Source organism: Pelmatolapia mariae, linkage group LG15, assembly GCF_036321145.2.
Source record: "Pelmatolapia mariae isolate MD_Pm_ZW linkage group LG15, Pm_UMD_F_2, whole genome shotgun sequence".
Lineage (NCBI taxonomy): Eukaryota > Metazoa > Chordata > Actinopteri > Cichliformes > Cichlidae > Pelmatolapia > Pelmatolapia mariae.
In genome coordinates, this window is record NC_086240.1 from 20,923,327 (window position 1) to 20,948,748 (window position 25,422).

Here is a 25,422-nt window from a genome sequence, read left to right on the forward strand (position 1 = left end):
GTCAACTGATCGTCGCATAATGAAGTCAGTTACCAACAGGAAGAGGAAAGGGGATAACACGCATCCCTGTCGGACGCTAGTATTGATCTCAAAGAAATCCATGCAGCCGTCATCCATCCGGACGCAGCAGCGCGAGTTGGAGACCACGAAAGGCATCTGCAAACTGCTGAGGGACTCCATAGTGGCGTAGGATAGCCCATAGAGTCGGCCGGTGGACGCTGTCAAAAGCCTTCTTGAAGTCAATGAAATTAATAGAAATCTTTCTTTGGTATTCCAATGTTTGTTCAACGATCATGCGGAGGGTGAAGATTTGCTCGACACACGACCGGCCACTCTGAAAGCCAACCTGCTCTTCTCGCAATCGTTCGTCCACTGCACGCTGTAGCCGATTCAAAAGAACGAGGCAAAGCACTTTCCCAGGTACCGACAGCAGCGTGATGCCCTGCCAGTTGCTACAGTCACCCAAATCGCCTTTCTTTGGAAGTTTGATGATGACGCCTTTTTTCCAATCATTGGGTACATGCGACGTTGACCAACAGGCGTTTAGGAGTCTTGTAAGGTGCGGGTTCCAACTGGGGTCCGTCATGCTTCAGCATGCTACCAGTAAAAACAATAAAAGCGAGAGTGTCCACAAGTGGTACATGCAGTCTACCATTTAAAGCTTGCAAAACATTTAGGAAACTGTAGAACACACATGCAATTGGTGGCAACAAAGATATTGAATATGTATGTAGATATATGTAGACATGAGCAGCAGTTACAACTACAATCATTTACTGTTGCTACCACATAAACCAATACAGTATTAAACAGCAGCCTAAAAATTCTTATTTGCAAATCCACATTTTAATTTGAATAACTGTGTTGCCAAGCAATTTCCATTAACCCTTCACACACAGTTTGGTGGTGTAAAGACCTCTGCTACAGCTGAACAATAAACCTACCCTTCCCTTAGTCTCGTCACCCAGCTGTGTTGCAGTATTAGTAGCTCACAGCTGGTGGAGGTCAAAACCAATCTCTTTTCTCCCCTTCTTACTCTCACCCACTATCACCCAGCCTCCCAATCCTCTCCTGCTCTACTACACAGCCATTTAAAGGCTAATACTCTACAGTAAACAGCTACACAGCTGCTGCTATACATCAACACTTCAAGCATGAGCCAAACACTAAATGTCAAAGGCACGGTAAGCTTTAGCCTGGACAAAAAAACATCTAAATGTGAGGAAAGACAATTACTAAAGATGTAAGCAGCTTTATGTTTGTTTAGTTACTTATGGTATGTAAGAATTGTATTTGTGCTGCTGAAAAATTAAACAAAATGTATTATTGAAACTAACAATGCTTTCAACATTTACGGAAAACTGAACATATTAGATGTGTTCATGTGTACTGATGGCAAGTTCTTATGTAACACTGACACTCCAAAATGGTCAGATGAGTTTCAGTTGAGTGTCATTTAAATATGTTATTGTACCGAGGGAAGCCTAAAGCTGTTGTTTGCTGCCAGCACAGACAGTAAACAACATATAACTGCACTCGATGTTTACATGTTCATGCACCAGTCACTGTTCACTGTGGTTCAACAGAAGTTAATTATGCACCTAATGCATTTACGGTAATTTAGATCAAAGTGGTTGAGTGAGGGCTGTTATACAGATGTGTCGCAGATGTGCAATAGCTGCTGAGCAAGCGCAGTGCAGCAGATGTGCTCTGTGCAGAGCAGAAACTGCTGTTTAAACTGCTAGATGAGGGCTTTTAATCATCTATGTTCGAAACATAAATATTCAAGGTTCAGTAAATGTGGTCTAGAACAGCCTGATTCATCTCAGTCAGTCAGCTCCTATTACATATTAAAAACCTTTTCACAGAGTCTGCCTGTTCTTTCTAAACATAGAATACATGACGTATATGTCAGTGAAAGGCTCAAGGTTATCTTCCACTTCACACTTTTCTTAATCCACTTCTGCTTTCAGTCCATCATGAAACCTCTCTGTTTGCCACCCAACCACAGCACCACACTCCCCAGAGAAATGGAGTCCTCCCCAGAGGTCTCTGATGAACCACATCAGGGATCAGTGGCTACAGCCAGTACTGCTGGCTTTGTTTTATCACCCTGAGTTTTCCTCATGGGGGTTAGCTTCTGAGGAAAGAGTACAGAGCCAATAAAAAATGGTGCAGTGCAAAGAACGGCCCCTGTTATCAAATATTGATCGGGGCATATTCCATATTAATAAATGCAAAGGGTAGGTAGACTGTCGAGGGCGTAATTGTTGTAAAATGGGTGGAAATTAGGTTTGTTGGGGATAATAACTCTATTAAGGATCACCATGGGATGTACTGTACAGTTTTGTGTGTGAACACTCTCTGCTACAGAAGAATCATGCAAATGGATGTACATGCTGGTGTACACAGATAAGACTCTTCTATGGGCATAAAATCTCTGTCTAATTTATAGCATGTCTTAATGAATGAACATACACTTGTAACCATGGTAACAATGCTCATTGTTCTACTATAGGATGTCCCCACTTTCCTCAGAAGTCTGGCATCAGCACTCGCTCTGATACCAAAAATAGATTTTTCTCTCACACATGCTTGCACACACACACACACACACACACAGACACACAGACACACACACACACACACACACACACACACACACACACACATCCAACACGCAGCTTTTCTGCAGAGGAGCCTGCTGTGCCTGCTGTGTTAAGGCCAAAGGAGATGATGTGTTGTAAAGTGTGCATTAACCTACATTTATTGTACAAGTCCTGCAGCACAGCCCTAAGTTACTGTGCCGTGGTTTGTGTGCGGACTTTGTCCTCGTGACATTGTTGGGACAGAAATCTTCTCACATAGTCATATTATTGGGACTGAGCTCACACGAAAGGGACAAACACACAGTCCCCATGATGTTCACTGTTTATTTCAGACTAGGTTTTAGAGTTACAGATTAGGTTAAACATCTTATATCCTCCTAAAGCTTTGCACTCAAGTAATATCTTAGGATTTGGGAGATATTGTCTGGGAATATTATAACTACAGTCATTTTAGCTTTTTTTGATAATCTTAGCATTAACTAAATAAATAAATGTCAACGCTTTGAGTTCCATCAAAATGAAAAATGTTTTCCACCAGATTTATCTATATGCTCATTTTAAAAAGTGCCAGCTCTATAAGTTAAGAATCCATCAAGGTTAACTCAGGAAGCCTTGACATGTTTAAGTGTAAAATTACACTGAACAGATATGGACAGAAACACAGTGCAAAGAAGAGAAAAATTCTGATAAATGAATGGTAGGTTTTATTGAGATTATTTTTCAAATGGTTCTGTGGGTAAAGCTAAACTTATCATTTTAGGCGTTACTATAAATCCCTGCAATGTCCTGATATGTACTGTACTACAAGTGTGTGTGTATGTGTGTGTTAGTGCTGCTGAGCCTGAGGTAAGAGACAAGCAGATCTGACCTGTCATGGTCGGCGAGCTGCCATCGCGAATGAGGTTAGTCAGACATGGCCAGTCGGCACAGATCTGTGCTCACTCTCATTGAATTACCTCATCAGCATCTCCAACAGAAGAAAGCAATTCTTTTTGCTGCCTAAAACTCTTGTAGCGGAGCCTGAGACACTGATTCAGATTTATAAGGTGTGTTAAACATTAGACACTCAGTGTCACATTAAGAAAATCGGTACACTATCTCTGTCATTCTGCAAAGCAGCAGTGTGTGAGGTTAGCAGCTTTTTCTTACACCCAGGACTAATAGGTTTAACACATAGCATCTCTGTAAAATCCATACACATTTTTAAACTTTATTTTAGCTTAGATGTTTAATGAAATTACCTACTGAATCTCTACCTCATTTAGAAAATTTAGGGCTTCTTGTATCACTTTATTTTCGTTTAGGTTTTAAGCATTTTATTCTAAGAAGTCATCAGCACTAAAAAGGATATTTATTAGATATTAGTTTAACAAAATGTGATAACGTCCTTTCTCTGTTGGCATAAGTCATGGCAAAAAGAGTCTCCCCTCTATGGTCTCTCACTTATAAATGAATAGTGTACCAGAAAGGTAACTGAAACTGAAACTCCGTTATAGCTCAAATGTCCTCCAACTGTATCATTATAAGAGATCTAGTGTGCACTCTCACACTAATCCCTACAGTTTTTATGAGTGGTTTATAATATGCTTGCTTTTAAGATCTTGCAAACATTCAGTAAGTGCAGTACAACTATAAATGCAGAGGGTGAAAAGCCCCACAAAATACAACATATGTTACAATAAACAGGCAGCCGGCATCTCTGACAGCGACAGGCTTGTCAAAATGTTTTGTCAGCATCCTGGCAGATGGAAAACAAGCGAGATAAAGTGTTTACTGCCAGTTATTAAATGATGTAACATGAGAGGAACTGAGAATTCTGATGAGAGGAGGAAAATCAGGGTATAAACTGGAGATGCTTTTAAAATCTGCTCGTGAATGTTAATGATTGATGCCCGTAGATAATCTGTGATAACACATATAAATGCAACAGCACAATATGCTTTTATTCTTTCCTAGTGACTCATTTCTGAACTGTGTCACAATTCTGAAGTTATTCAGTCTGAAGCTTCTCAATATTAAACCAGGCACTGATGAGGTTTCCAGATGCGAGGGTCATCACAAACTCCCACCGACACAAACACGAGTCAGTTATATTCTCAGATATTATGCTGATTTATGGATGATGCGGCAGACCTGCAATGTAATACAACATATTGCAGATGTTCCCGAGGAGAAAGTGTTTGTGGTTGCACAGACGAACTGTTTGCATTGTCAGTCATGGTGATATCAGTGGTGTTTCGAATTGCTACACCAGAATAAATCTACATCATCATTTGCAGTTGGCCACACACCCACTGCTCCTCTGCTTTTGTGTCACTACACACTGTGTAATACTAAAGTACAATTTTAGGCAAGCTTTAAGATCTCCAGTGCCTATTTCTGCTTACTTACAGTTGGCATATGCAACACCAGCCTCAGAAAAGCCAAAACGTAAAAATACAAAAGCAAAAAAGGTCTAAAAAGCATTCTCAAAATAAGCTCAGCAGCTGGAAGCCAAACAAACCACCAAACATTTGGCAGTTGTTCAGATCCCACCCCCTTGGTCAGGAATTAGCAATAGAAGTGAAAAATGTTCCACTTTCATTTTTTTAATGTTTCTGCTGACATTTTTTATTTCTTTTGATGTGTCTTAAATTTTGGCTTCTGGAAATCTTTCAAACTTCCCCCATCACACTTGCACTGTCCATACTTTCTTCACTTTGCAGGAAAATATGACAGTAAGTCTAGCAAACAATGATCTCCTCAATCATTTCAGGCTAGAGAGAAAATTCTAATAGTTCCTGAAAGATAAGAGTTCTAATGTTTAATTTTATATCCAAATTCACTAAATAAGTCCAGGTGGCCTGTACTTGAGTGATAAGGGGTTAATAAAACCTGCAGAGATGGGATAAAGCAGAGATGTTCATCATGTTAGTACCCTTCATTAATGCAGTCAGGGTAATGCAACTTTATACAAGTGTTATGACTCTCTTCCATTTCACTTAGATAGAGACTTCTACTGGCTGAGTGTATAACCAACATGGCTGCCAAGTGGAAAGACTTGATCAGACTTTATTACTCAAACCACAATATCAAAAATCATCTAAAAGAATAAACATTGATTAAGGTTACTGTGCAGCTGTTTCCCCACCTACCCTTTTGAGCTCCTTACTGTACGTTACCTGAAACTGAAGCTGAACATCCTTATAACAAAAGAAAGATTTGAGGAGGCACAGACTGGTCCACTCTCTTCTCATCACAAATGGAGAAAGGGTAGAATCTGTCTCCACCTTCAGGTTTCTGGGCACCCACATCTCCAGCAGTCTCACCGGGACCCACAACACCAACATCCTGGTAAAGAGGTCCAGGATCCTGGATCAGAAGCTGCTGCTGGCATTCTACTTCTCCTCAGTGGATAGTGTACTCTCCTACTGCCTGGGTGTTTGGTACACAGGGGCCACAACTGAGAACAGTTCCTGTCCACTGTCTCTGGTAAAACAGGGACATCTCAGGTGACCCCTCGCACCCGTCCACCACCTGTTTGACCCATTTGACCCGCCTCTGGTCGGCGCCTCGGTGGGTCAATCAAGTCCCACACCTCCAGACTCACTAACACCTTCTTCCCCTGGGCCACTCGGACTGTCAACCACTATCCCCCCACACCCCACCCCTGCCCACCCACCTCACCAATCTAAGCCATGGTCTGAGTAACCCTCATCACTCAGGCCACTCACACACAGACTCTATTCAGACCAAGTCTTTTCTTTGCACGACTTCCAAGCACTTTGCAACTTGTTCTCTAATATGTGCCTTTCTCTTGATTGCATATATTTCTCCTGTTTGCTATTTCTTCTTGCTGTCTACTATTCATAGTTTATTCCGGCACAGTTGGTGTGGAACACCCACAATTTTGTTGTACATGTACAATGAGAATAAAGGGCTATTCTAGTCTAGTATAGTCATGCTTTTAAAACTAAATAAAACAATCTTGACTGGTCCGTTGATCCATCCATCCACCCCGACATCCCTCTGTTGAGGACTTTGCTGCTCTAGACCAGTCACCTTACTTCCTCTTTTGCTCCCTGCAACAATTATTGGGTAAAACTTTTTATTTATGAACATGAATGTCAGATGCTTGAGAGAACAGATTCTGTTCTCATCACCTGCTATTTAAAAACAGTCGTTTGTTCATGAATCAGCCAGCACTTATTCTTTTTTTAACCTTAAAAATGGAAGTTGCAATCACTGAAAAACGTTTTGGTGAATGATGTGTTGAGAACAGCTTTTCTATTTTTAATACGATTTAAAAAGCTAAAGGTTTAAATCCACGTGTGTGAAGGCAGCAGCTTGATAAGTTTGGGCTGTAAACAATAACAACAACTTAAGACCGAACTGTTTTTTTCTGACATATTCAGCAGATGACGACAGAAACATACATTTTAATGAAATTAATGCAGTGCAAAAACATAATCTTAAAAATGTAAAGCAGCATAATTGCAAACAGTATAACTGACTATAACAATGACAGAATACTGTTTCACCTTCTAAAGCTTCACACTTGAGATCTAAAAAGTTTTAAACAAGCCCCAGTAGCATGCCATTTGAGATAAAAATCCAGTGAACTGTAAGGAGAGGCAGATTTTTTTAACTGCTCACAATGCCAAGGGAGCAATGAAATCTCAGTTGTACATAAAGAGCCCACATCAATTACACTGATATTTTTCCAAGAGGCTCCCTGTGCATTGAAGAACACATCTTAACATCTCAAGAACAATGAAGTTATTGTGATAAGAACTTCCTTGCCAGCATAGAGAAAGAAGCAAGCCCACACTAGAGAGAAAATGCAGCTACAGATGAGGCAGACAAGCAAAATACCATTTTGTTTAAGTACCTGACAGACACACTAATCCATACAGTCTTTTTTTTTTATTATTTCTAAAAGACAGTAAAAGATGGCAGACTGTCCAGACTGCAGCTGATAAACTGGGAATGCTGTGAAGCTACAATCAAACACTGAAAAGCAAACTATATGATTTACAATGTAAATCCAACTCTTTGCAGCCCTGTCTCTACTAAATTATTATATCTAACCTTTCTGCACATGCAGAGCATGCACTAACATGGGCAATTTATCCGAATGTTAAGTCTATACAAGCATGTCCTGCTTGTATAGACTGCTTGTGTCCTGCTTTATACATGGATATATCCAACCACAACTGAGGAAAGACAATACTGTAGATTTGTGCTTTGGAGCAAGCACCTAGCAAAATGCTGAGGTTGGCAAGATTCCAAATTACATAGATCTAATTAGTCTCTTCAGTATCTCTTATAAATCCAGTATGAACGCTGAGAGACATTTTTTAATGAATGCATTGTGTAGGAATCCCCGCAAACTCTTGCTCTTCTTTCCTCCTGAAGATATTTAAAGTTACGCTAAAGCTACGTAAATATCACTTTTAAGTTGAGGAAATATTACAGTTGTTGTAGAGATATTTGAGCCACCTTTTGGCTTTCACTTTAATGCAAAAATACATTGCAAATGGGCTTATTTATTGAGTTTCCATATATATGGTCATGGTTTCTGCACTCTGCATTTTAAAGCCTCAATTTTAGTGTTTGAAATGCCCTTTTGCACCCAGGAGTGATTTGTATGAGAGGATAAAGCCTTAAGCTATGAGCTTGCAGCTTAGCCACATCCATAAACTATACAGACGTGAGACATAACAGCTAATTAGTACCAAGTTACACATTAAGAAAATACTAGGATTTTACTGATCATCGTGGATTGTCTGGAGTATCTGAAAATACTCAAAAAGGGGACAACACAACAAACGTGGTCAAGAAATCCAGTTCAGTGACTCTAATTAACTGAGGTGAATTTTAGCAGACACCTGTTTTTTTTGTTTTGTTTTGTTTTGTTTTTTATGGCTGCTTGACTCGGCACATCTGTCAGTCAAAGCAGTCATGCCCCTAAGCCTTAACAAAAACCCGAGTGAGTGAGTTTAAAAACATTCACCAGTCATACAGGCTGCAAACATGCTTTTTCTCTGATTCACTTTTGGAGTATCTGTAAACGAAGCCATTAGAGAAATCAGTTAAAACTACTGAAAGAAGGTTACAATATAAAATCGCATCATTTTATGGCATCAATATATATAAAACCTGCCGTATTACTAAACTCTCACATGCCAAAAAGAAACATCATACCTTGTAGAATTATTGCTGTAATTACTTATACACATAGCAGTGTAGCTCTTAAATGTGAAGTAAATACTCAACATACTTTAAATTCAGACACGGAGTCAGTGTAATTGCAGTTTCAGCTGCAGTTTTTATTCCTTACAAAGAATATTATGTGGAATAGACACAAAATCATAGATTTTTTTTATCGTAGTGTAAAATATTTAGCTCCATGTTCCCTTTTAAAATGTAAAATGATCTCCAGACAACACTGCAAGGCTAAAACTTACACACAACACAAGAACCACTAAGCCTGCATTTCTGGGGGTTTTTTTATAATTAACCCCAGCGCCCGAGCTGCTCTTTACTGGACTCAGCTAGGTCACACATACACGTAAAAACCCACACATACACACACACACATATGAGCATGCATGAATGTGTATGCGTGTGTTTTCTGCTTGAATGATGAGAGGAAACTGGATCAGTGTGCCTTCCCTGCATTCCCTCAGCTAAAGTTCATCCGCTCCACTTATGCATATTTATGCTTTCTGAATGCGTGTCAATATGTGTGTGAGTATGTAGCAGTGGGATAGTCACCCCCTGGGGCTGCTGCTTGATGTACTTACTGTTTGATTTACAACAAACACAATCATGATCCAATAATTGTTTTTCTTGGCTTTCTCTCTACACGATATACTGCGGGATTTATGAAAGCTTTAAATGCATATATGCTCGCAAACACATAAAAAATGTAGCTGCGCTATGAATACTAAAGCAAAAAGCACAAATCCAAACGTTCACCCTCCCCAAGGAATTTGGTCATGTGACATAGAGTTACTCACAATTTACAACTCATCCATCCAACCTTAATCATTTCAGCTATTCTAGTTCAAGTATGATTTAGGGAGATACATAACATCGTATTTTTGCCTAAGACACATCTGTGCAGCCACAAATGACACATATAAACTGACAGGCAGTCCATCTGTATTTAGCTTCGGCTGCACTGGCCTAGCAAGGGGGGTCTTTAAACCCCAGTGAAGCAACATTATTGATCCAAAAAGCAATCCAATCATCTGAACAGTTTAGGTTTACTAGTTTCATTTAAAAAATAAATTACTTTTTCTTTTTGCTATTCAGAAAAATTTATATATGTATTTTGTATGTCAGGTTCCACCATATCCCTGGAGATCTAGTGACTGTGGAGGCTATTTGAGTTCAGTGAACTCACTGTCATCTTCACTTTGAGATGATCTGACCTTTGTGACATGTTGCATTATCCTGCTGGAAGCAGCTAACAGAAAATGGACACGCAGTGGTCATAAAGTGGTGGGCCATGGTCAGCAGAGATACTCAGGTCATCTCTGCAGTTTAAACGATGTCCAGTTGGTACTTAGAGGCCCAAAGTGTGCCAAGAAAATATCCCCCACACCACTGCACTGCCTGCACCAGCCTGAACCACTGATACAAAGTAAGATGGATTCAGGATGGATTGCTTTCATGCTGTTCACACCAAATTCTGACCATACTATTGAAAAGCTGCAGCAGAAATCGAGACTCATCATTCCAGGCAACGTTCCTGTCATATTGGAGGGTTAGCACTGCTCCAGAAGCTAAATCACAGATCCCATTGGACAACTCAAAACTTATTATCAGTGGTTTATGAATAGTTTCTAAAAGATCAGTGCATTATTATATAATACATTTATAATAAGTTTCATATTCAACTTTTAAATTTGGCAAGTACAAAATTGGTTGCATGATCATCTCAGTTTTTTGTTCGATGTCATGTAAGCCACTGCAGACAGACTTGCATGTAAAGCATGACACTTCAGTTAATCGATCAATTTGTCTACAACAGACGGCTAATTTCCTCAGGAAAACTCTTTTTTTTTTTTCATAACGCCCACTGTCCTTATGGTGCACAGAAAGAGAAACCATGTGAATAAGAAGAAGACAGGAAAGAGAAGGAGATGAGGGATGGTAGGAAGCAGGATGGCAACCAGATCAAGATACGCCCACTGAAACAAAACAGATGAGGAGGAAAAATTATGCCATCTACCAGAACAAAAGCCCACTCTATGGTACTGACCTCACTGAGCGACACTTCAACACTCAACAGCCATTTCAGGTCTGCAACAAAGATGCACAAGACGCTGCTTGTTCCCTGCTCACGTGTGGACCGAGAGAGAGGACGACAGCCAGTCATCGATCTCCTTCAACGTGAAGGACACCGTATTAACTAAGTGGTGGCCATCTCTTATTCATACGCCGCTCGTCGCTTATCGACACCCCCTCTCACTCCCGTAGTCTGATGGGATTTTCACGGTTCATTTATGGGACAGGATGATAGAGAGAAAGATGGAGGACGGACGAGATGAAGTAGGGGAAGGTAAATGAGGGGGAGGGGAGAGTGTAAATAAGATACAGAGATGAAGAGGTAAAGTGAGGGATACAGGAGAAGGTGAGAGATGAGTGAAAGCCAGGAAGAAGCGAAGAGATGTGTGGTGGATAAATGATGAATGGAATGTCTGGAGGCTTCCAATCACACAAAAAACACAAGAGGCAGACTGAGAGATTAGTCCCAATGACCCACTTAGCAGGAGAGAGGCAAAAATGGCTTTTAATTTACACAAATGAAATCAGAGTGTGAGGATGAAATGTTCTATTACTAACAGAAAGCAAGCTGAAATCTAAAAGGAGACACGGGCTGGATAAACATTCAACCCGTTATGGGCCTTTAAAAGTAGCTAAAACATTTTCTTAAAACTCCTTTACTTCCAGACCCTGAGGCCTTTTTTTTACCATAATGATAATTATCATAATGGTGGTAATTATAAGACTAAAAATGTTGCCTCATGTGTGATCAAATCCAAAATTTCTTCAAAAACAATAAAAAAAATAATGAAGATACATGAACTATAACAGACAGCACTATCGTTTAGAGTTTACAAAGTCATGTCACCGCGTAGCCCGAGAGGAATGAACCTGAGTCAACCTCAACCCTGGATTTTAAAATTAATGAAAAATGTCATTAGGAAATGAAATAATCATAAATCAGTTTAATCATCCATTAATGAAACCAGCAGGCGTGTTTGTTCCTCCTTTTTTTGGCAGGCAGGGATGAATTTGGATAAGGAACAGTGTTGCAGGTTTTTAGCCAAACCTTGTCCCTTCTGATTGTAGAATGAATGAAAGTTTTACTCGCATAAGATGAAGACGACTATGCTCCAAATTATTACAAGCCAAATTCAATGTCCTCCATTGCATTTTTCACTAACAAGACATTCTGAATTACTGCAAACATAATCTGTTTGAATCACATTCTGACCCTAATGTCTAGGAGGAAAATGTGATGCAAAAGTCCAAAATTGTCTATTTTTTTTCTAAAGTTTCAGAACTTTAGATTTACAGGCAAAAAACAAATTTGGTTTACTTTTGTTCATTTTCTGTGGTTTTTCTGAATTTGAAGATGTCTAACTGCATCAGTTGTTTGGATTAGAATCAGTTTTACCGCGTTCATAAAAAAATAAACTTCTGATAAGACCTCCACTAAGTTAACGAGAAACCACTGATCGATAACATTCCATGTTGCCTTAAGTCCACAGGCTAAAGAGGGAAAACTCGCCACCATCACTGGAGATCTGGCTAATGGCACCACTGGGTGTTTGTAGCAATGCTGAGCAGAGGTTTTCTCTCACAGGCGAGAAGGTTGCTGGATGAGGATTTGGTGCAAAGCCATGTACTGTTTATTTGCAGTTTGTACATAAGGAATTGCTCAATTTTTCTGATACAGTTTTTACAGATATTTGCAGAAACTAAGGTTAAGATAACAAACATTGAAATCTCAGTCTGCTTTCTGTATCCTGCCTTACAAATCCAACAATCCCTGATGGATTGCTGTACAGCAAAGGAGGGTTTTTACACTATAGAGGAATTGTTCCCTACCCCGAAAAAACAAAACAAAACACGTTTTAGCCAAAGCCAAAGGAAAATCACCAACATCCTAATCATTTAATTCCATCTATCCATCCATTACTTTGCTTATTCAACATATTTGCTTATCAAATGGACAAAAACAACTGTAAAGTGGATGAGAGAAATCTTATCATTGTACTTATTGCATTTACAGTACATGTTTAAAGGAAAAACACAAAATGGGTTTAGAGAGTTCAAAAATAAATGTTTAGGCAGAGGTAGAGCAAGCCATTTAAATTTTTCATTTAGTCAAAACAAAAAAATACTATATTAAAGACACATATAGACACCATGCCACACATTTTGAAACTTCGAGTTTGGTATTTTGGTTTTCAGAGACTTGTTTATATGGATCTGTCTGAGAAATTGAGAATACAACATGTTGCAAGCCTGTTGCACACTAAATCACACCCTGCTTTACGCTTTTTCTCAAAAAATTTATTAGAATTTACAAAATGATCACCGTGTCTTATTAAATAAGGCGTAAAACTACCGACTGAGACCATAAAATTATCAGGAAAATTTAAAACTAATTCACGGATGACATTAAAAAAAGGATTTTTTTTTTTTATACAGTTAGACTTTCAAGAACATCCACCGGAGTTTCCCCCTGCTGACCATTAAAAAGAATACAGGTTAACGATATTTCCACATTGACCTCACTCTTCAGGGCTGAATTTTCCATTCCTCTTTTATAAAAATGAAAGAAATTGGTTTTAATCTGAGTATAGCATCAAGTCAGTTAAACATCTGGAATATTGATTTGATCGAGCAGCAGAGAGGGTTGCTAATCATTTTTAGTGTTATGAAATTATCACTAGGTGTGGGGCAACAAGGAGACAGCCCCCCAACCCCCCTCCTCATCATTTCTGACTTTTTCTTCACTAGTTTTTCATTTGGCTAGAGTCAGTGTCACTATTTGTAACATGAGGCAGGTTAATCGTGAGCAAAGGTCTGGAGAAGCCATGGAAACAATACGCTTGTTGATTGTTCAGCGTGACCAGTTTGGTGGTGGGTCAGTGATTTTCTGTGGCTTATAGAGATATTAGGAATAAAATTGTTGGACCCATTGTCAGACCCTAGACTGTGGGTGTAGTGGGTCCTGGGTTCTTACCGGTACATGACAATGCCTCATGTGAAAATATGGAGGCAGATGCTGAAGAATTAAGGCACTGATACCACTGACTCACCCCCACACTCCCCTGACCTAAATCCAACAGAACACCTCTGGGATGCCTCCCAGATCTGGTATGAGATCCCCCAGGACACCATCCGTTGTCTCATTAGGAGCATGCCCTGACAAGGGTCAGGCGTATATAAGCACGTTGTGACTATACAAACTACTGCATACCATCTGAGTACCAAATTTTGATAAAAATGGACTAACCTTTATTTTTACACTTTGATTTCTGAGGTGTTTTTGAATTCAGTCCTCTGTAGGTTGATAAATTGAATTTCCATCAAATGACATAGCATCCTTGCAATCATAACACTCTGTCCAGTCCATATCATTAGAGATACCCAGCATGATATATAGTATATCATCAGCTATCGTCAGCAGTCATGTTTTCAAGAACATTTCTCAAATATACAAGTCGAGATTTTTTAAAATGTAAACATTTTCCTTCAGACTGAAGTAACTGCCTTAAATTTATTCCACACCAACAGACATGTTTTTAAAAAGTGTCGATATGCTAATTATTTTACTTTATAATTCATTCTCTTGTCAGATTATGACCAGCCACAGACATCAGGGAAACATTTAAACTCATGACTTGAGCTTCCTCATCCCAGCGCCTGAGGAATAGCGATGACCTCCTCTGCCTACACTCACCATCCACATCATATATATATATATATATAGATATACACATTGCAGTGCAGATGTGGGGCAGTAACGCTGTGTGACCCTTCATGTGATGACGCATGTTGCGTTCACACACATACACAGTGCACACAGAAGCACACTGGGTTTTGACGCCTACAGTAATTATGTTCTGATGAATCACTGCTATTTCGTTTAGTTATTCCCACACACACAGCACAGGATCACACATGAGTGTTTTCTGTTTCTGTGGAAAACATGATGAAGTATGAAGTACTTAGCAGCTTTGGCATTCTGTTGTGTCTTTACAGATAGATAGATAGATAGATAGATAGATAGATAGATAGATAGATAGATAGATAGATAGATAGATAGATAGATAGATAGATAGATAGATAGATAGATAGATAGATAGATAGATAGATAATGTTTGAGATGCTGATCATCAGTTCAGGCTCAGCTAGGGCACTTCAGGTAATGGCCTCTGGTAGCCTGTGTGTGTGTGTGTGTGTGTGTGTGTGTGTGTGTGTGTGTGTGTGTGTGTGTGTGTGTGTGTGTGTGTGTGTGTGTGTGAGAGAGAGAGAGAGAGAGAGAGAGAGAGAGAGGGGGAGCGAAAGAGAGAGAGAGTAATGAATCAGCTCTTTGGGATTCAATAGTCTAATTATTAGTACGAGCGCACAAACGGAACCTTACGGCCTTGACTCTGTGGATGTTGTGAGTGTGTGTCCACTCACTTTGTGTTGCTTCCACATCACGGCCAGCGGTTTGACGTCGTGCTTGGCGTGTTTTCCCTCCTCCAGACACTTCATGCACACGGGAGCCTTGCAGCTGCTGCAGTACATGCTGAAGTTTTCCGCTTCGTGATCCACGCACGTCGCCGGTTTCCGCGCGGTGGCGGGCGGCTGCTGACCACCGCCGCCTCCGCTAGCCCCCCCTCCTACCGCCTTGTTTGGCGGCGGCACCAGTCGGTGCTTGGCGAGGGGACCGCGGGACGGGTGGCATCGCTGCTGGCAGGCGTTGCAGTAGTAGACGTCGCACTGCTCGCACATCACCGCCGCGTCCACCGGGTTGCGGTCACACAGCTGGCACTTCACCGCGTTGGAAGATGAGGAGGAGGCTGCGCGGGTCTGTTGGTACCGCGCCACGATGGCCTCCAGCAGCCGGTTCCGAGGGAAACCCCGGAGCCCCCGCTCGTCCAGGGAGACGCTCCGGTGGCACAGCGGACAGGTGAGTGTGCACTGTCGGTGGGGGATCGCAGGCGGAAACACCCGCACCCCGTTTGGAGACTTGAGCTGGCACGGCGTGTACGAGCCGTATCCGCTGTCCGTCTCGCTGTACAGACTCATTTTGTCCATGTCCAGGTAGTCGTAGTCAGAGCTGCCCGAGGCTCGGCTCTGCACCGGGGTCTCCCCCTCCGGGGTCTGGACGGTGATGTTCCGAGCGCATCCCAGGCAGACGTTGTGGGAACACGGAAGCAGGATGGGGTCCTTGAAGAGAGACCCGCAAACGGGGCATTTCAACTCTTCCTCCATCGCTCCCGTCTGTGTCGGTGGACCGGAGAGGGGAAGCTGCTTCTCCGAGAACGCTCCAGCACCGAGTGACTGGACAGCTCCCCACGCTACTTTGCGCATGCGTAAAGAGGGGCGGGGATTGTGATCCGGGTTGACTGATCGAGCTAATTTGGAGGATTTGAAACGCCACAGATTTTAGATTATCATGGTTCGTAAAGAGGATCTGTGCTCCTTTTCTCAAATTACTTTGATTTGACATATTTAAGCTAACGCTTCAGTTATGTAATTTACTTCTTTGTTCTTAATTTTGTCCACAACATTGGTTTATTTTTTAAGATTACTAGATAGAAAATGATAAGAAGAAGAATTTGATCCAATCCTTGCAATTTTGTAGTCTTTCTTTCTTTCTATTTGTTTTAAAATGCAAACATTGGAATAAAAAAAAGGGGGGGATCGCTCCTTAAATGTGTTATAGCTGGTAAAAACTTAAACTTTCTTCATCTGAGCTTCTTTCTGCCAGTATACAAGGGCAGTAACTGCCATCATTATGTCAAATGATAATGCTGAAGCGGATCATTTATTGTGACTGCCTCTATACTCTGCATTTGTTCTGCCTGTTAGTCTGAAACAAATCAAACATGATAGCAGGAGTACATGCAATCAATAAAAATGGATTAAACTAAGTTTAATAGGAGTTTCCATGCAGGCTCAAAATGGATGAGGGACCATCTGAAGCCAGTTCGATCCGGTAACCTTTGTGTTTTTTCACATTAGTCTTTTGTGTTAACTAAACATTTAATTGACTAGACAGCGGGCATGACTTTAGTCCCTTGGGGAGCAAGATTAATCCGACACACTGGGACAGCTTTTCCATTTATTAGCCCAATTAGCATCCCATTACCTGGGTTTCAAATCGGCTCTGCAGTGAAATGAGAGCGGGCATCTGCACAACCACGTTAAAGCAGAGATCTCTGCAGATGTGGAACATCCTGCAGTGTCATTGTTTTTGTCTAAATTGTCTAAATTTTGAGAAGATGAATAACTTGCTTTAATTGCTAAAATATAAAAATCAGATTCTTTTTTTGTACCACATGGGTGGGAATCATGCTATCAGACCTGGACAGTAGAGTGGAGAAGTGGTTCGCACTGTTGTCTCACAGCAAAAAGGTTTGGGGTTTGAATCCACTATCCAATCTGCCTGAGACCTTCCTGTGTGGAATTTTCATGCTGAGTGGGTCCTCTCCGGGTACTCAGACAGGCAGTAAGTGGGGTTAGGTTGATTGGTGATTCTAAATTAGCTGTAGGGGTGAATGTGAGTGGATCTTTCTTTGTGTCAGCCCTGCAACACCCCCGTGTTTTGCTATGTGGCAGCTGAGGCTCGAGCTTCCCTGCAATAAGTGGAAGAAGATGGATGAGTGGGTGGGAATCACCTTCATCAACTTCAATTTATTTCCACATTTTCATGTTATCAACAGAGCTACATTAGTTTTTGTATTATGTTTGTGGACATTTGACAAATTCGATTTCAGCATTTATCTCAGTTTTGTCCCCCACCAGCTCTTGAAGGAAACATCTGGCTGTTTAATTTGGACAGCAGGTTTCTGTGTCTGAAAGAAATCTGCCTGCTGCTTCAGCTCAAACTTCAGCTATCACTTATTTCAACCACAGTACAGTAACAGTAATATTACACTTAGATCTCTGTAGAAAGGAACTGTAGAGTTGAGGGTCTCTGTGGGCTGCTCACGTTAATCAACCCAGTTCATATTAGAAATCATTACTTGACCCTTTGTTAATATAAAAGTTAATATAGGATTTACAGTTAAGGTTGTACTTGTCATTACAGAAGTTTGTTTCCCCCACTAAAAAGAAAAAAAATGATCTAAGTCAAAATTCTTGGTTTAATATCAACATTTTGTGTTATTATCTCAAAATTTTAAGATAAGCAGGTCAAAATTTTACCTAATAGCTGAAATTTCGAGATCAATATCTTCACAACACCATTTACTGAAAAAGAAGCAAACTATTATCTGTTCGTCTCGTGAACTATGTGCTTTGTATTCACTTGTAGTTTGACTGGTTGAATTCCCTCAAATAATCCCACCAGCCTGATGCCTCTTCCCTAAGCTGAGGCTTTCCTCGAGCCCTCGATCACATCAGTGATTATGATGAGATGAGCTGTGAAGCAGAAAGAACAATCATGTGCTCAATCGCATCTAAAAATATCCGCTGTCATGCTATCGTTGACTCTGTGACTGTTGGGAAACACTTTAACAGAAAGAGGAGGAACTCCTCGTCATTACGGTAGTGCCACCCAGACTGGCTTTACTGCAGGAGGAAGAGCAGTCAAACAGATTTATGTTCACTGATGTTTCTTGAACACTTTGTCACTGTTGGATTTTAGAATGTTGCCCAGAAACTAAAGTTTAACACTTAAACTGTTGAGCTGTGTTCATAAATGCTTTGACTGCCAAAACTTGATCCAAGAAGCTCAAAAACTGAGTTATAATAAAATCAACTATATTTTAATTCAATCCCCCTAATTCTAACAGCCACAAGAGGGCAATGTAGCCGTTTCCCAATGATCAACTCATTATTTTTGGTTTAATTTAGTTTACATGCCATAAGGCTTTAGTTTTGCATAACCACAGAAAAATAGATACAGCTGACATAAATCCAGCCCTTCTCTGTATCCATTAAGAAAATCAATCCTTTTTGAAGTGTATCAAATAAGGTAGAATGGGGTCATATAGAAAAATCATGACTGGTTTGGCAAATACTAGTCTGAGCATGAGGATTATTAAACTACCTGCAGCACAGATTTCACCATTATCAGCATGTTGAAACTGCAGAAATCTTTTGGAGGTGAACAACAGCTGCTGCCTGATGCCTTGGAGCTACAAGTTTGAAAACAGCAGACACACCTAGTATGTAGTATATGTCGACATCTATATAACATGGCATTACAGAAGCATATATATTCAAATGGCTGGGGTTGTGCAGAAAAATGATTAGTCCTTTGAATCTTAATGTACTGAATAGTATTTCTTTTAATAAAGAAAGAGATTTGATGCGAACATGATCTAAAAATGGCAGCAAAGACCACAGGGGGATTTATTAATGTAGTAACTGTGAGCCTTTTCTATTAAAGCAGGCTCACACCAACTAATGTTAAATATTTGTCACATTAATCTGCTTTACATTACTATATTCTAATGGGTACCATTATTAATACCTAAACTTGTGTTTTTCCCCCCATGAAAAGTAAAACTGTTTGCTGTAAGGAAAGGTTGCTGGTAGGGAGCATTTCTTTTATGCACCATGGACAAAAAAGGAAGAGATGAAACACTGCTGAGTTATTGCGCAAACATGCCAGCCAAAATTAGAAGATGAGAAAATACACCATACTGTGTTGCACTCAGTTTCACTTGTTGTACAGCAAGAACACTTCTTTCATTTAATTTCATTTAAAAATGCCCTCGGGCAATTCATGTTAAGATACCCCCCCCCCCCAGTGACAGACCATCTTCTTCTTTTAGATGCTTTACTTTAGTGTTACAATGAAAATATTATGCAGATAAATTGTATGCCTTCATAGCAGAAGTAAAATGCTTCTGTGTTGTGAATCTCTACCATGAAACCAGCACTCAGTTTTGCATCTGGGAGACAGACACCCTCTCTACTTTAAAGCTTGGGCTTAAACCTTTCCTTTAGGGTTAGGGTCGGCTGGACACTGGGTGGGGGGCTTCCCATGATGCACTGAGCGTTTCTTCTTCACGTGTCTCCTTTCACTCTCTGTTTCCTTATGCACCACTACTGGATTTAATCATTACTTATTATTCATCTCTAGCTCTCTCTCCTATAGTCTGCCTTTTGTCCGGTCTCTCTGCTCTTTCTTTCCCCATCACCCCCAACCAGTGGCAGCAGATGGCGTCAGAGGTTTCTTCCTGTTGAATGGGAGATTTTTCTTCCCACTGTTGCCAAGTGCTTGCTCACAGGAGGTTGTGGGATTGTTGGGGTTTCTTTCTAATATTGTAGGGTCTTTAACTTGAAACAGAAAGGGCCTTGGGCCAACTGTTGTTGTGAATTAATGATATATAAATAAAACTGAAATGAATTAAACATCAACAACATTGATAAAATGAGGACTCTGTGCATAATGATCTTTATTAATTTCCGTGTGTTACTGTCAAACATAAACACTTTGAATAACAGAAAACATTTAGCAGTGCATTTCACTTCAGTCATCCCTTTTAATCAAGTCCTTGTGTGCTTGAATACCTTAGTGTCTAATAACGGTCGAATAAGTAGCCTCAAAATTAAACTTTCAAATAAAATGATCTTTAGCCATCATGGTAATTATAGTGCGTTTGTCTGATCAATAGATTCATCAGCCTCACACAATCATTGCACCTCTTTCAGAAGAGCTTAGTCTCCTTCGTTATCGCATGTGTCAATAATCACTGTTAATACATTATGCATTTTGAGTTTAGCTGTTGGTTATTTTTTATGCATGTAAAACATTTGCAAAGTTACAAAACCCAAAGTTTAGGATAATGCAAGTTATTTTCTCCCACTTGCCTGGAGCACATCATTTGTGATCCAGGTTTTCATCTGTGATTTATCTGTATCAGATCAGTGCAACACCTTAGCTATTGGCTAGTCTGACTTGCCCTTAAAAAGAACAAACAGCTGCCTTGTTTCCAGTTCTGGTTGAAATGTGTGTGGTTTTCTTACTGAGTGTTGTGTCTCTATTTGTAAGGTTATTGCAAGCAAGCCATTTCTCATTTTGACTGGACAGGCTGATAAATCAAAGCAGGCTGGACTTTATTTGGAGCCAGTATGAGAAAAATAATCTTCTCCTTTAACATTAAAAGTACGTCAATTCTGATGAACCACTAAAACTAAAAACCTATAAATTATTATAATATGGGCACTTTAAGCTGTCTTATTCTAGTGCTATTGTGACTCTTTTCTGTGATGTATCCAGTGATTTCCTGTCCTGCAGCATAAAAACAACCAAAGGTGCTATGTTTATTTCTAAATTGGGAGTTAAAATTGCAAGAACAGTCATTTAGAGAGTGTGTAGGTGTTTCATGGCCGCCATTCTTGCGCCTCAATTCAAGCCACAGAAGTTCCTGTCGGTCTCAGACCACGGATGTGGTGCTCTCGGGGTTGATTCGTACCGGCCTTGTGCTCTTCCTGAGGTCCTGCAGCTGCTTGGCCGGCTTCCCCACGCTCTCCTCAAACCTCCGCTCAACCACCGGCAGCACGGTGTCGTGGAGGAAGGAGGCATTCTGCATGACAAAGGCTTTCTTCTCAGGGTCCTGCTCACAGCGGAGGCTGTAGTCTACGTGCTGTACGGCTACCAGGATGATCTCCCTCAGGCTTTCCAGCAGCACCATGTGCAGCTCAGGGAAGTAGAGCTTCAGGCCTTCCTCTAAGAAGCTCATCATCTGCTTGGTGAAGGCCACGACAGTATAGCTCAGGTTCACCCAGCAGTCATCACCTGTGTACTGCTCAAAGTTAATGCCACAACTGCGCATCTCATCCTGCAGAAAGATAAATATGTTAATGTTGCAGCAGGTAAAGGAAAACAGTGATTTGTGGCAGCTTTCATATGAAATCCTCAGCATTTGTTGTAACAGAAGCTCTAAGCACACAAGCCAAAATCCCTGCCTCCAGAAATTACAACATAATTAGCTATTATTTTTGGTAAATGAAGTAGTATTTACTTTACAAAATGAGTTCCCCACATGACAAGGTTGTGCCTTTATTGTACAAGGAGCATGCAAAACCCCCAAAATATTAAATTATATAAAAAGAAGCTTAAAAGCCTCACAGTGGAATTTCAACAGTTGAATCATTTAAGCAGATTAATACCAGATTATCAAAGGTTTGGTTTCTGTTACTCAATTTAGGAGGTTCTTGGTTAAAAACTAATCAACAATTGAAGAAAACAAAACACTGAGTGAGAAACCATAAGAACCAAGAGACAAAACAGAAATAATTCAGATCCACCTTAAGTTTAGCCAAAGCCTCAGGAGTCATGAGGTTCATCCTCCTCCACATCTCCTCAGAGTTTCTGTGTTTCGTGGCCTCGATGATAATATCTTTGTAGCTCTGGAGCGCTGCCTTGATGTCTTTGACCAGCAGGGACTGCAGGGTGAAGGTCAGGTCCAGGCCGATCTCGGTGAGCTGCTGACAGTGTTCTTTAGCCACTTTAACGCACTCTGCTGCTGTCGACAGGCTCTCCTTACTGTCGAACACCTAGCAATGAGGAAATAAAATATGTACTTTATTAAGAAAACCATACAACCATAAATTTTAACTTGCATGCTGCATGCTCTGGCTGCCATTTAAGAGATCCTCTTGTGTTGCAGCAATGCTTTTCAGTTCTTTGCCCTTCTCAGATGGCTTTTTTTTATTACTAAAATAACTCAACTTTTTTTATACACCTGAGATCCAGAAGCTTATCCTCTGTACACCTAGACACATTGTTGGTTATTTGCATATTTTAAACCATTAATACCTAAGAACACCACCGGAACACACAAATATTGCATCATGTCTCAGTAGCTTAGTATGTTTTTAGCTATAAACAATACAGAATATACAAATGATAGATGTTACATATCTTCTAATCATAGGGGACGTACCTATTACTCATTTTAGGGTTTTACCATCTGACATTCTAACTACCTGCTTGCTGAAGGCGTCCACAAACATCCTCATGGCTGATCTGGACCAGACCACGAAGGCAGAATAGCAGCCTGTGTTCCCGGCAAAGTCCATCTGAAATTCCTTGGCCGTCTCCAGCAGGCTGGTGAAGAATATGTTGCAGAGTTTGTGGATGTAGAGCAGCGTGGCTCCTTCAATGCGAAGCTGCCGTATAGCAGTCTGCACTGCAGCGGCGCGGTTCTTCAGAAAGAGCTCACAGGCTTTGGTGGACTGGCCTGAAACACAGATGACTGTGTGATGAGACAGTACAGATGTTCATGGCAATTACATTGTATTTTTGCAAAGACATGCAAACTGTGATGCATTGTGGGAATCTAAGGGCCTTTATATTTATGACTGCAAATGTACAACATGTGTAGCTATTTCTCAGCTGATTCTGGTATGTTTTTAGTATATGTCTTGAAACCTATTAAGCTTAATGGGAAAAAAAGTAAACTGGATGGCAAATTCTCCTTGAATACATAAAGAATACCTGGGAGTGTAGTGACAGGGGACAAAATGTTTAGAAAATAATTATGGGAGATATTAAGAGAGTACCATATGTTAATAGTTAACTGAAATATGAACTTTTGTGATTTTTTCACATTGCCAAAGCGATCCTAACTCAGTGTCTCTCTCTTTCCTTTTGATTGATTTTTAACATAGGTTTATACCCTGCATACTCCTGCTAAAGGATAATGTTTTGCCCGAAAAAGGTCAAGTACTGAAAAATTGCAAATAAACATGTTTTTGCAAATCAGTCAGTGTGTGGGAGTCTGTTTGCAAAGCCCGGGCATAATTAAAAATTGATCCACTTGAAGCTGTTCTGCACCAAAGCAAAATACAAATTTCTAAGGTTTTATAAAATTTGGCCATTCAAGAACAGTTCTGACAAAAAATAAATAGTAAACCATATATATAAACTATCATGAGGTTAGTTCTCTTAGTGCTCTGAATAGGAAAGTTATTTTCTTAATTGAGTAGTTCGAGAATATTCACCTTGACTGAAGATGAGGGGAAAAACAGTGAATACATACAGATCACCACAAGCACAGCTTATTTGTCTGAAAATTACACTTTAACTGCATCCAAGGTCGAACTCGGACAACAAGCAATTTGAAAGTCAAGTCCATGCAAATGATGGAAGAGAATGGGCTAAACTCCCTGAATAATGAACAATGAATTGTGGAAACCCTGTGAGTGGGCTGAGCACATCCTTACTGTGAATGCACTGAATATAAAGTGAGATCATAGCAGACAGGTGTTATTTGTTTTGGTGATGTGTGCAAGCTTGTTATTATTGAGGAAAATACAAAAAAATAAAAGGACCTAGTCTGATGAGTTGGGAAACAGCCCGCCGGGTTGCTTTAGGACCGCCACGAAGTGACCGATCTGGAGACAACTCAAACACCAGGACCTCTGTCAGCTGCCGCACACGTTCATCCACCTTCCCCCTAAGCTCTTTAACCTTCGGGGTGACAGGCTGATCTCTGAGATACTCGTTGAGCTTGTCCAGCAGGTCAACAGCACCCTCGAAGTCTCTCTGGGCAATGCACACGTCCAGATCCTCTGGCAGCTCCTGGATCCACTCAAGACTAAGATTCACGCTCTCCTCACCATCAACCGTGTCTTCATCATCATCCATATCAAAAGGATTGGTGGATACCTCAGCTCTAACAGGAGAAGTGGGGACCTCCTCCTCCTTCTTATGCCTGTCTTTGGAGACTTTGTTTTTCTTGGTTTCATCTAGGATCTCCAACCACTCTTTCTTAACTTTGCTGTTCTCTGCCTGGAAGATGCGGCTGTCTGGAAACATCAGGATCTTGAACATGTCCTTCATCGGAGGGTTGTCTTTAACGTTAACCACAGCAAAGCTCTCTAGGTCATACAGAGCGTTGTATTTATACTTAACGGTGCCACGGCGGTTAGGCAGCCAGGTGGCAATCAGCAGACAGTCATTCATCAGGAAAGCGTGCACCTTCTGAATGGGGGACATGTTGTCAACATCAAACTCTGCAAGGTCCCCATTGTAGATAAGGTGCCTGCCTGGGGTGTCCATGATATTTTTAACCCCTTCCACTTTTTCCAGTAGTGAGGTGAGGGTCCTCTGCTTCACCTCCTCCGTCTCTTTGGGAAAAGCTGCCTGCATCTCTTTAGACGTCTCATCCTTATCTGTGGACAGCAGGGCCTGAGTGATACTCTCCATGATGCTCTTCTGTTCAGTCAGGATGTGGCTCAGCTGGTACATTTCGCTCTCCAGATAGGAAATCTCTTTGGCTGTTTCGATGAACTGTCTGTAGTTCTTGTAAACATTTTTCTTCAGATTTTGAGCCGTTTCGTCGGCAAGGTTTTGGATTTTTTGTCGGTGCTCCTGCAAATCCCTGTCGCCATCGGACTGCTGTGACAGCTGCTTGACGTAATTTTGCGGGTCGAAATTGGGCGATTCGAGCTGCTTCCGTAGTCGGTTCCCCGTTTCCGACATCTTTTGCTGTGTAACTATTTACTTATTGAGATAAATTGTTGAGAAAATGTAGAAAACACTGGACAGAGAAACAGTTTATCGAGGCTCCTTCGTTCATATCCGCTTGTAGCCTAAACAGGAAGTTGACACCCTAAAACG

At 40.7% G+C, this 25,422-nt stretch overlaps 2 protein-coding genes across 3 annotated transcripts in view; both read right to left on the reverse strand.

The window, feature by feature from the left end:
• Positions 1 to 16,285, reverse strand: part of LOC134642819 (E3 ubiquitin-protein ligase TRIM9) — a 52,250-nt gene extending 35,965 nt beyond the window's left edge. For both annotated transcript variants that reach the window (XM_063494795.1, XM_063494794.1), the window contains exon 1: positions 15,309 to 16,285. In XM_063494795.1, coding sequence (XP_063350865.1) covers positions 15,309 to 16,205 — 897 coding nt within the window. In that variant the 5' untranslated portion in view covers positions 16,206 to 16,285. The remainder of the gene's footprint in view (positions 1 to 15,308) is intronic.
• A 3,951-nt stretch (positions 16,286 to 20,236) lies between these two features.
• exoc8 (exocyst complex component 8) lies at positions 20,237 to 25,400 on the reverse strand. Its single transcript, XM_063496027.1, has 4 exons — positions 24,132 to 25,400; positions 22,785 to 23,038; positions 22,104 to 22,352; positions 20,237 to 21,634 (listed from the first exon to the last, which is right to left on the reverse strand). The coding sequence occupies exons 1-4, from the start codon at positions 25,282 to 25,284 to the stop codon at positions 21,230 to 21,232; spliced, it is 2,061 nt and encodes a 686-aa protein (XP_063352097.1). The 5' UTR covers positions 25,285 to 25,400; the 3' UTR covers positions 20,237 to 21,229.
• Between the last annotated feature and the right edge of the window lie 22 nt (positions 25,401 to 25,422).